General features: G+C 49.7%; 1 protein-coding gene across 1 annotated transcript in view; it reads left to right on the top strand.

Annotated features, from left to right (window-relative positions):
- The first annotated feature begins 4708 nt into the window (after window positions 1-4708).
- EML3 (EMAP like 3) overlaps window positions 4709-11973 on the top strand; it is a 112636-nt gene continuing 105371 nt past the window's right edge. The window contains exon 1 of the mRNA XM_063945022.1: window positions 4709-5271. Within this exon, the coding sequence (XP_063801092.1) occupies window positions 5250-5271 (22 nt within the window). The 5' untranslated portion in view covers window positions 4709-5249. The remainder of the gene's footprint in view (window positions 5272-11973) is intronic.

The raw sequence follows: 11973 nt of genomic DNA, 5'->3' as shown, positions 1-11973 counted from the left end.
GTCCTGGAAACCTATATTTCCAGGGCTCTGACAACGTCTAGCAACTTGGAGTCCTCCAAGTCCCTAGTAGCCGCAGGCACCACAATAGGTTGATTCAGGTGAAACGCTGAAAACCACCTTAGGGAGAAACTGAGGACAAGTCCTCAATTCCGCCCTGTCCGAATGGAAAATCAGATGAGGGCTTTTATAGGATAAAGACGCCAATTCTGACACGCACCTGGCCCAGGCCAGGGCCAACAGCATGACCACTTTCCATGTGAGATATTTTAACTCCACATATTTAAGTGGTTCAAACCAATGTGACTTTTGGAACCCAAAAACTACATTTAGATCCCAAGGTGCCACTGGAGGCACAAAAGGAGGCTGTATATACAGTACCCCTTTCACAAACGTCTGAACTTCAGGGACTGAAGCTAGTTCTTTTTGGAAGAAAATTGACAGGGCCGAAATTTTAACCTTAATGGACCCCCATTTCAGGCCCATAGACACTCCTGTTTGCAGGAAATGTAGGAATCGACCTAGTTGAAAATTCCTCCGTCGGGGCCTTACTGGCCTCGCACCACGCAACATATTTTCGCCAAATGCGGTGATAATGTTTTGCGGTTATATCTTTCCTGGCTTTGATCAGGATAGGGATGACTTCATCCGGAATGCCTTTTTCCTTCAGGATCCGGCGTTCAACCGCCCTGCCGTTAAACGCAGCCGCGGTAAGTCTTGGAACAGACAGGGTCCTTGCTGGAGCAGGTCCCTTCTTAGAGGTAGAGGCCACGGATCCTCCGTGAGCATCTCTTGAAGTTCCGGTTACCAAGTCCTTCTTGGCCAATCCGGAGCCACGAATATAGTGCTTACTCCTCTCCATCTTATAATTCTCAGTACCTTGGTTATGAGAGGCAGAGGAGGGAACACATACACTGACTGGTACACCCACTGTGTTACCAGAGCGTCTACAGCTATTGCCTGAGGGTCCCTTGACCTGGCGCAATACTTGTCGAGTTTTATAAACATGTGGAAGACTTCTGGGTGAAGTCCCCACTCTCCCGGGTGGAGGTCGTGTCTGCTGAGGAAGTCTGCTTCCCAGTTGTCCACTCCCGGAATGAATACTGCTGACAGTGCTATCACATGATTTTCCGCCCAGCGAAGAATCCTTGCAGCTTCTGCCATTGCCCTTCTGCTTCTTGTGTCACCCTGTCTGTTTACGTGGGTGACTGCCGTGATGTTGTCCGAATGGATCAACTCCGGGTGACCTTGAAGCAGAGGTCTTGCTGAGCTTAGAGCATTGTAAATGGCCCTTAGCTTCAGGATATTTATGTGAAGTGATGTCTCCAGGCTTGACCATAAGCTCTGGAAATTCCTTCCCTGTGTGACTGCTCCCCAGCCTCGCAGGCTGGCATCCGTGGTCACCAGGACCCAGACCTGAATGTGCGGCCCTCTAGAAGATGAGCACTCTGCAACCACCACAGGAGAGACACCCTTGTGCTTGGTGACAGGGTTATCTGCTGATGCATCTGAAGATGCGAGCCAGACCATTTGTCCAGCAGGTCCCACTGGAAAGTTCTTGCGTGGAATCTGCCGCATGGGATTGCTTCATAGGAAGCCACCATTTTTTCCAGAACCATCTCATTGATGTACTGAGACTTGGCTCGGTTATAGGAGGTTCCCGACTAGCTCGGATAACTCCCTGACTTTCTCCTCCGGGAGAAACACCTTTTTCTGAACTGTGTCCAGGATCATCCCTAAGAACAGAAGACGAGTCGTCGGAATCTTTTAGCTGCGATTTTGGAATATTGAGAATCCAATCGTGCTGCCGCAACACTACCTGAGATAGTGCTACACCGACCTCCAACTGTTCCCTGGATCTTACCCTTATCAGGGAATCGTCCAAGTAAGGGATAACTAAAATTCCCTTCCTTTGAAGGAGTATCATCATTTCGGCCATTACCTTGGTAAAGACCCGGGGTGCCGTGGACCATCCATACGGCAGCGTCTGAAACTGATAGTGACAGTTCTGTACCATAAACCTGAGGTACCCTTGGTGAGAAGGGTAAATTGGGACATGAAGGTAAGCATCCTTGATGTACCGAGACATCATGTAGTCCTCTTCTTCCAGGTTCGCAATCACTGCTCTGAGTGACTCAATCTTGAATTTGAACCTCTGTATGTAAGTGTTCAAAGATTTTAGATTTAGAATCGGTCTCACCGAGCCGTCCGGCTTCGGTACCACAACAGTGTGGAATAATACCCCGTTCCCTGTTGCAGGAGGGGTACCTTGATTATCACCTGCTGGGAATACAGCTTGTGAATGGCTTCCAAAACTGTCTCCCTGTCAGAAGGAGACATCGGTAAAGCCGACTTTAGGAAACGGCGAGGGGGAGACGTCTCGAATTCCAATTTGTACCCCTGAGATATCACCTGAAGGATCCAGGGGTCTACTTGCGAGTGAGCCCACTGCGCGCTGAAATTCATTGAGACGGGCCCCCACCGTGCCTGATTCTGCTTGTAAAGCCCCAGCGTCATACTGAGGGCTTGGCAGAGGCGGGAGAGGTTTTCTGTTCCTGGGAACTGGCTGATTTCTGCAGCCTTTTTCCTCTCCCTGTGTCATGGGGCAGAAATGAGGAACCTTTTGCCCGCTTGCCCACGAAAAGACTGCGCCTGATAATACGGCGTCTTCTCATGTTGAGAGGCGACCTGGGGTACAAACGTGGATTTCCCAGCTGTTGCCGTGGCCACCAGGTCTGAAAGACCGACCCCAAATAACTCCTCCCCTTAATAAGGCAATACTTCCAAATGCCGTTTGGAATCCGCATCACCTGACCACTGTCGTGTCCATAACCCTCTACTGGTAGAAATGGACAACGCACTTAGACTTGATGCCAGTCGGCAAATATTCCGCTGTGCATCACGCATATATAGAAATGCATCTTTCAAATGCTCTATAGGCAATAATATACTGTCCCTATCTAGGGTATCAATATTTTCAGTCAGGGAATCCGACCACGCCAACCCAGCACTGCACATCCAGGCTGAGGCGATTGCAAGTCGCAGTATAACACCAGTATGTGTGTAAATACATTTTAGGATACCCTCCTGCTTTCTATCAGCAGGATCCTTAAGGGCGGCCATCTCAGGAGAGGGTAGAGCCCTTGTTCTTACAAGCGTGTGAGCGCTTTATCCACCCTAGGGGGTGTTTCCCAACGCACCCTAACCTCTGGCGGGAAAGGATATAATGCCAACATCACACACCTCATTTAATTTCTCAGATTCAGGAAAACTACAGGTAGTTTTTCCTCACCGAACATAAATACCCCTTTTTGGTGGTACTCGTATTATCAGAAATGTGTAAAACATTTTTCATTGCCTCAATCATGTAACGTGTGGCCCTACTGGAAGTCACATTTGTCTCTTCACCGTCGACACTGGAGTCAGTATCCGTGTCGGCGTCTATATCTGCCATCTGAGGTAACGGGCGCTTTAGAGCCCCTGACGGCCTATGAGACGTCTGGACAGGCACAAGCTGAGTAGCCGGCTGTCTCATGTCAACCACTGTCTTTTATACAGAGCTGTCACGTAATTCCTTCCAACAGTTCATCCACTCAGGTGTCGACCCCCTGGGGGGTGACATCACTATTACAGGCAATCTGCTCCGTCTCCACATCATTTTTCTCCTCATACATGTCGACACAAACGTACCGACATACAGCACACACACAGGGAATGCTCTGATAGAGGACAGGACCCCACTAGCCCTTTGGGGAGACAGAGGGAGAGTTTGCCAGCACACACCAGAGCGCTATATATATACAGGGATAACCTTATATAAGTGTTTTTCCCCTTATAGCTGCTGTATCTTTAATACTGCGCGTAATTAGTGCCCCCCTTCTCTTTTTTAACCCTTTCTGTAGTGTAGTGACTGCAGGGGAGAGCCAGGGAGCTTCCCTCCAACGGAGCTGTGAGGGAAAATGGCGCCAGTGTGCTGAGGAGATAGGCTCCGCCCCCTTATCGGCGGCCTTATCTCCCGTTTTTCTGTGTATTTTGGCAGGGGTTAAATTCATCCATATAGCCCAGGAGCTATATGTGATGCATTTTTTTGCCATCCAAGGTGTTTTTTATTGCGTCTCAGGGCGCCCCCCCCCCCCAGCGCCCTGCACCCTCAGTGACCGGAGTGTGAAGTGTGCTGAGAGCAATGGCGCACAGCTGCAGTGCTGTGCGCTACCTTGTTGAAGACAGGACGTCTTCTGCCGCCGATTTTCCGGACCTCTTCTGTCTTCTGGCTCTGTAAGGGGGCCGGCGGCGCGGCTCTGGGACCCATCCATGGCTGGGCCTGTGATCGTCCCTCTGGAGCTAATGTCCAGTAGCCTAAGAAGCCCAATACACTCTGCACGCAGGTGAGTTCGCTTCTTCTCCCCTTAGTCCCTCGATGCAGTGAGCCTGTTGCCAGCAGGTCTCACTGAACATAAAAAACCTAAAACTAAACTTTTCACTAAGCAGCTCAGGAGAGCCACCTAGTGTGCACCCTTCTCGTTCGGGCACAAAAATCTAACTGAGGCTTGGAGGAGGGTCATAGGGGGAGGAGCCAGTGCACACCAGGTAGTTCTAAAGCTTTACTTTTGTGCCCAGTCTCCTGCGGAGCCGCTATTCCCCATGGTCCTTACGGAGTCCCCAGCATCCACTTAGGACGTTAGAGAAATTACATTCATGTTCTGGCTGTCACCCTGCAGTTCGTGGCAGATGCTCCTACTGCCCTCTGCTTGGGTAACCCTGCATACATATGTAGTAACTTGTGAATACTTGTGCCTTCTTCAGTCGGTCTGTATTTTGCAATAATCTGTTTTAGAACTTTCCCCTCCATGCCCCCTTCCGAATGTCCCCTCCTCTGCTTCTTTCCCCCTCTTCTCTCTCTGCACTGCGTGCACCATTCGCTGTATTACATACTAGTGCCTGTCTGATTGAGACGCGCTTCCTGAGGGAGGGACAGTCACTGCCCTGACACAGACTGTCTCTTCTGTCGGGGAGGGAGGAACAGAGAGTGCGGGGGAGAGGAAGAGACGGAGTGGAGAGACAGGAACCGCAGAAGAAGGAGGGGAGCACAGGGGAGAGAGGGGGGATCTGTAGGGAATGTGTATTGGAGGAGCGGTGCTAGGCAACTGTAACCCCCGCACCCCCGCTGTCCTACTGTTCTCAGAGCTACTACTCCCAAGTGAGGAAGGAGGGTAACAAATTAGTGACAACCCCCTGTCAGGAGGTCTGCTGCAATGGAGGAGGACCGCTCTGCAGGTGGGTTCACATAAAGTATATTGGTAGTACACTGACAATGTGTACAGCACTGTGCTATTCACATATATGTCTCAGATAAAAGTTACTACAACCTCTATCTCTTGTCTGTAGTTTCCTGCATATACTATTTGCCTATTGCTATTGCATATGATTAGGTTTATCTGATGTCTGCTTGTCTGTAGTTTCCTGCATATACTATTTATCTGCCTATTGCATAGGTTTATCCCATGTCTTCTTGTCTGTAGTTTTCTGTATATACTTTTTGCGTATTGCATTTGTTTATACCCTGTATAAATATAATGTGACATAGCCTCTGAACACTTCCATGTGGGCCCTATGCTTTGATAACTTGGAGTGGTTTCTTTTACATTTGGTTAGAAAGTAATTAGTCACCAATCACTTTTGTTGTTTGCATGGATGAAGAACTTACAATCTAGACTGAAACCGAGCAATATCATTATTGGTATAGTGACAAGCTGTGAGTGGGGGGAGAGCTTAGTATGGTCAGGGGCAAGACAGTCTTGTCTGTAGGAATAGTACAGGTTGGGTGTGAATGTCTGTAGACATAGCGGAGATGGGTGTGTAAACTTGAATAACAGTGGTAAACTTAAGTGTGAAACAATGCCATAATTAGAGGGTTGGGGGACGGACAGTGCAGGGATAAGCATATAGGATGTAAGAACAAATACATACCTAATACCACCTACAGGTATCTTCAACCATGGGAGACAGTTTTTTTTAATATTGGGGTTGCTTGCATTGCATCCACTATATGACTCTAACATACTATGTACGACATGGGTTGGGTATGTGTTACAGGCGGCCAGGATCCCGGCGGTCAGCGACCCGACGCCGGTATCCTGGCCGCAGAATGCCAGCGGGTGGCAGAGTGCAACAAAGTTCCTTGCAGGCTCGCTGCGCTTACTACACTGCGAGCTCGGTGGTCTCCTAACCGCTGGTCACATAACTACATACTGACATAACGTGTATACAGGTTGAGTATCCCATATCCAAAATGCTTGGGACCAGAAGTATTTTGGATATCGGATTTTTCCGTATTTTGGAATAATTGCATACCATAATGAGATATCATGGCGATGGGACCTAAGTCTAAGCACAGAATGCATTTCTACGTTTCATATACACCTTATACACACAGCCTGAAGGTCATTTTAGCCAATATTTTTAATTACTTTGTGCATTAAACAAAGTATGTGTACTTTCACACAAATCATTTATGTTTCATATACACCTTATACACACAGCCTGAACATCATTTAATACAATATTTCTCTGACGTCCTAGTGGATGCTGGGTACTCCGTAAGGACCATGGGGAATAGACGGGCTCCGCAGGAGACTGGGCACTGCTTTAAAGAAAAGATTAGGTACTACATCTGGTGTGCACTGGCTCCTCCCTCTATGCCCCTCCTCAAGACCTCAGTTAGAATCTGTGCCCGGCCTGAGCTGGATGCACTTAGTGGGCTCTCCTGAGTTCACTATAAAGAAAAGTATTTGTTAGGTTTTTTATTTTCAGTGAGATCTGCTGGCAACAGACTCACTGCTACGTGGGACTGAGGGGAGAGAAGCGAACCTACCTGCTTGCAGCTAGCTTGGGCTTCTTAGGCTACTGGACACCATTAGCTCCAGAGGGATCGAACACAGGCCCAGTCCTCGGTCGTCCGGTCCCGGAGCCGCGCCGCCGTCCCCCTTGCAGAGCCAGAAGAACCGAAGAGAAGTTGAAAATCGGCGGCTGAAGACTCCGGTCTTCATTAAGGTAGCGCACAGCACTGCAGCTGTGCGCCATTGCTCCCTCTGCACACTACACACTCCGGTCACTGATGGGTGCAGGGCGCTGGGGGGGGGGCGCCTTGGGCAGCAATTAGAGTACCTTACATGGCTAAATAGCACATAATACAGCTAATAAACTGTATATGTGCATAATCCCCCGCCATAAAGCATATAAAAAAGCGGGAGAAGTCCGCCAAGAAAGGGGCGGGGCTATCTTCCTCAGCACACGGGCGCCATTTTCTCTTCACAGCTCCGCTGGAAGGCAGCTCCCCAGGCTCTCCCCTGCAGTTTCCAGGCTTCAAGGGTAAAAAAGAGAGGGGGGGCACTAAATTTAGGCGCAAACTGTGTATAATAAGCTGCTATAGGGAAAAATCACTCACTTTAGTGTAAATCCCTGGTTATATAGCGCTGTGGTGTGTGCTGGCATACTCTCTCTCTGTCTCCCCAAAGGACTTTGTGGGGTCCTGTCCTCAGTCAGAGCATTCCCTGTGTGTGTGTGCGGTGTGTCGGTACGGCTGTGTCGACATTTTTGATGAGGACGCTTACGTGGAGGCGGAGCAGGAGCCGATAAGTGTGATGTCGCCCCCTGCGGGGCCGACACCAGAGTGGATGGATATGTGGAAGGTATTAACCGACAGTGTCAACTCCTTGCATAAAAGGTTTGATGACGTAACCGCTTTGGGACAGCCGGCATCTCAGCCCGCGCCTGCCCAAGCGTCTCAGAGGCCATCAGGGGCTCAAAAACGCCCGCTACCTCAGATGGCAGACACAGATGTCGACACGGAGTCTGACTCCAGTGTCGACGAGGATGAGACAAATGTACAATCCACAAGGGCCATCCGATGCATGATTACGGCAATGAAAAATGTGTTGCACATTTCTGACATTACCCCGGTTACCACAAAAAAAGAATATTATGTTTGGGGAGAAAAAGCAGCCAGTGACTTTTCCCCCATCTGATGAGTTAAATGAATTGTGTGAAGAAGCGGGGGGTTCCCCAGATAAGAAACTAGTAATTTCTAAGCGGTTACTAATGGCGTACCCTTTCCCGCCAACGGATAGGTTACGCTGGGAGACATCCCCTAAGGTGGACAAGGCGCTCACACGCTTATCAAAAAAGGTGGCACTGCCTTCTCAGGATACGGCCGCCTTAAAGGAGCCTGCAGATAGAAAGCAGGAGGCTATCCTGAAGTCTGTGTATACACACTCAGGTACTATACTGAGACCTGCTATTGCTTCAGCATGGATGTGTAGTGCTGCAGCAGCGTGGTCTGATTCCCTGTCTGATAACATTGATTCCCTGGACAGGGACACTCTATTGCTAACCATAGAGCATATTAAAGACGTAGTCTTATATATGAGAGATGCACAGAGGGACATTTGCCGGCTGGCATCTAGAATTAATGCGATGTCCATTTCTGCCCGGAGAGTATTATGGACTCGGCAGTGGACAGGTGATGCTGACTCTAAAAGGCACATGGAAATTTTTGGGGACGGTCTTTCGGACCTCGTATCCACAGCAACAGCTGGGAAGTCGACTTTTTTACCTCAGGTTCCCTCACAGCCTAAGAAAGCACCGTATTATCAAGTACAGTCCTTTCGGCCTCAGAAAGGCAAGCGGGTTAGAGGCGCGTCCTTTCTGCCCAGAGGCAGGGGTAGAGGGAAAAAGCTGCACCATACAGCCAGTTCCCAAGAACAAAAATCCTCCCCTGCTTCCACAAAGTCCACCGCATGACGCTGGGGCTCCAGATGTGGAGCCAGGTGCGGTGGGGGCCCGTCTCCGGAACTTCAGCGACCAGTGGGTTCACTCACAGGTGGATCTCTGGGTTCTACAAGTGGTATCTCAGGGATACAAGCTGGAGTTCGAGACGTCTCCCCCTCGCCGTTACCTCAAATCAGCCTTTCCAGCTACTCCCCAGAACAGGGAGGTAGTACTGGCAGCAATTCACAAGCTGTACCTCCAGCAGGTGATAATCAAAGTTCCCCTCCTTCAACAGGGACGGGGTTACTATTCCACAATGTTTGTGGTACCGAAACCAGACGGTTCGGTGAGACCCATTCTAAATTTAAAATCCTTGAACACTTATATAAGGAAGTTCAAGTTCAAAATGGAATCGCTCAGGGCGGTTATTGCAAGCCTGGAAGAGGGGGATTACATGGTATCACTGGACATCAAGGATGCTTACCTACATGTCCCCATTTACCCACCTCACCAGGTGTACCTCTGGTTTGTGGTACAGGACTGCCATTACCAATTCCAGACGTTGCCGTTTGGTCTGTCCACGGCACCGAGGGTATTTACCAAAGTAATGGCCGAAATGATGATACTCCTTCGAAAGAAGGGAGTTATAATTATCCCGTACTTGGACGATCTCCTTATAAAGGCGAGGTACAGGGAGCAGTTGTTGGTCGGAGTAGCACTATCTCAGGAAGTGCTACAACAGCACGGCTGGATTCTGAATATCCCAAAGTCGCAGCTGGTTCCTACGACGCGTCTGCTGTTCCTGGGTATGATTCTGGACACAGAACAGAAGAAGGTGTTTCTCCCGGAGGAGAAGGCCAAGGAGTTGTCATCTCTGGTCAGAGACCTCCTGAAACCAAAACAGGTGTCGGTGCATCACTGCACGCGAGTCCTGGGAAAGATGGTAGCTTCTTACGAGGCAATTCCATTCGGCAGGTTCCATGCAAGGATCTTTCAGTGGGATTTGTTAGACAAGTGGTCCGGATCGCATCTTCAGATGCATCGGCTGATCACCCTGTCCCCGAGGGCCAGGGTGTCTCTGCTGTGGTGGCTGCAGAGTGCTCATCTTTTCGAGGGCCGCAGATTCGGCATACAGGACTGGGTCCTGGTGACCACGGATGCAAGCCTCCGAGGTTGGGGGGCAGTCACTCAGGGAAGAAACTTCCAAGGACAATGGTCGAGTCAGGAAGCTTCCCTACACATAAATATTCTGGAACTAAGGGCCATTTACAATGCCCTAAGTCAGGCAAAACCCCTGCTTCAAAACCAGCCGGTGCTGATTCAGTCAGACAACATCACGGCGGTCGCCCATGTAAACCGACAGGGAGGCACAAGAAGCAGGATGGCGATGGCAGAAGCCACAAGGATTCTCCGGTGGGCGGAAAATCACGTGATAGCACTGTCAGCAGTGTTCATTCCGGGAGTGGACAACTGGGAAGCAGACTTCCTCAGCAGGCACGACCTCCACCCGGGAGAGTGGGGACTTCATCCAGAAGTCTTCCAGCTGATTGTAAATCGTTGGGAAAGGCCACAGGTGGACATGATGGCGTCCCGCCTCAACAAAAAGCTAAAAAGATATTGCGCCAGGTCAAGGGACCCTCAGGCGTTAGCTGTGGACGCTCTAGTGACACCGTGGGTGTACCAGTCGGTTTATGTATACTGAGGATAATAAGAAAGAGAGGAGTAAGAACTATACTCATCGTTCCGGATTGGCCAAGAAGGATGTGGTACCCGGAACTACAAGAAATGATCTCAGAGGACCCTTGGCCTCTGCCTCTCAGACAGGACCTGCTACTGCAGGGGCCCTGTCTGTTCCAAGACTTACCGCGGCTGCGTTTGACGGCATGGCGGTTGAACGCCGGATCCTGATGGAAAAGGGCATTCCGGTTGAAGTCATTCCTACGCTGATAAAAGCTAGGAAGGATGTGACAGCAAAACATTATCACCGCATATGGCGAAAATATGTTGCTTGGTGTGAGGCTATGAAGGCCCCAACAGAAGAATTTCAGCTGGGTCGATTTCTGCACTTCCTACAGTCAGGAGTGACTATGGGCCTAAAATTGGGATCCATTAAGGTCCAGATTTCGGCCCTGTCTATTTTCTTTCAAAAAGAACTGGCTTCACTGCCTGAAGTTCAGACGTTTGTTAAGGGAGTGCTGCATATTCAGCCCCCTTTTGTGCCTCCAGTGGCACCTTGGGATCTCAGCGTGGTGTTGGGTTTCCTGAAATCACATTGGTTTGAGCCACTTCAGACCGTGGAGTTGAAATATCTCACGTGGAAAGTGGTCATGCTTTTGGCCTTGGCTTCGGCTAGGCGTGTGTCAGAATTGGCGGCTTTGTCCTGTAAAAGCCCCTATCTGATCTTCCATATGGACAGGGCAGAATTGAGGACTCGTCCCCAATTTCTCCCTAAGGTGGTATCAGCGTTTCATTTGAACCAACCTATTGTGGTGCCTGCGGCTACTCGGGACTTGGAGGCTTCCAAGTTGCTGGATGTAGTCCGGGCCCTGAAAATCTATGTTTCCAGGACGGCTAGAGTCAGAAAAACTGACAAGCTGTTTATCCTGCATGCACCCAACAAGCTGGGTGCTCCTGCTTCTAAGCAGACTATTGCTCGCTGGATCTGTAGCACGATTCAACTTGCACATTCTGCGGCTGGACTGCCGCATCCTAAATCAGTCAAAGCCCATTCCACGAGGAAGGTGGGCTCTTCTTGGGCGGCTGCCCGAGGGGTCTCGGCTTTACAACTTTGCCGAGCTGCTACTTGGTCGGGATCAAACACGTTTGCAAAATTCTACAAGTTTGATACCCTGGCTGAGGAGGACCTTGAGTTTGCTCATTCGGTGCTGCAGAGTCATCCGCACTCTCCCGCCCGTTTGGGAGCTTTGGTATAATCCCCATGGTCCTTACGGAGTACCCAGCATCCACTAGGACGTCAGAGAAAATAAGATTTTACTCACCGGTAAATCTATTTCTCGTAGTCCGTAGTGGATGCTGGGAGCCCGTCCCAAGTGCGGATTACTGCAATACTTGTATATAGTTATTGCTTAACTATAGGGGTTTTTGTTCTGAGCCATCAGTTTAATGAGGCTCAGTTGTTATTCATACTGTTAACTGGGTATAGTTATCACAAGTTGTACGGTGTGATTGGTGTGGCTGGTATGAGTCTTA

Source organism: Pseudophryne corroboree, chromosome 11 (assembly GCF_028390025.1).
Source record: "Pseudophryne corroboree isolate aPseCor3 chromosome 11, aPseCor3.hap2, whole genome shotgun sequence".
Classification (NCBI taxonomy): Eukaryota; Metazoa; Chordata; class Amphibia; order Anura; family Myobatrachidae; genus Pseudophryne; species Pseudophryne corroboree.
The sequence above is the reverse complement of the archived record's forward strand: the minus strand, read 5'-3'. Positions and strand labels throughout refer to the sequence as shown.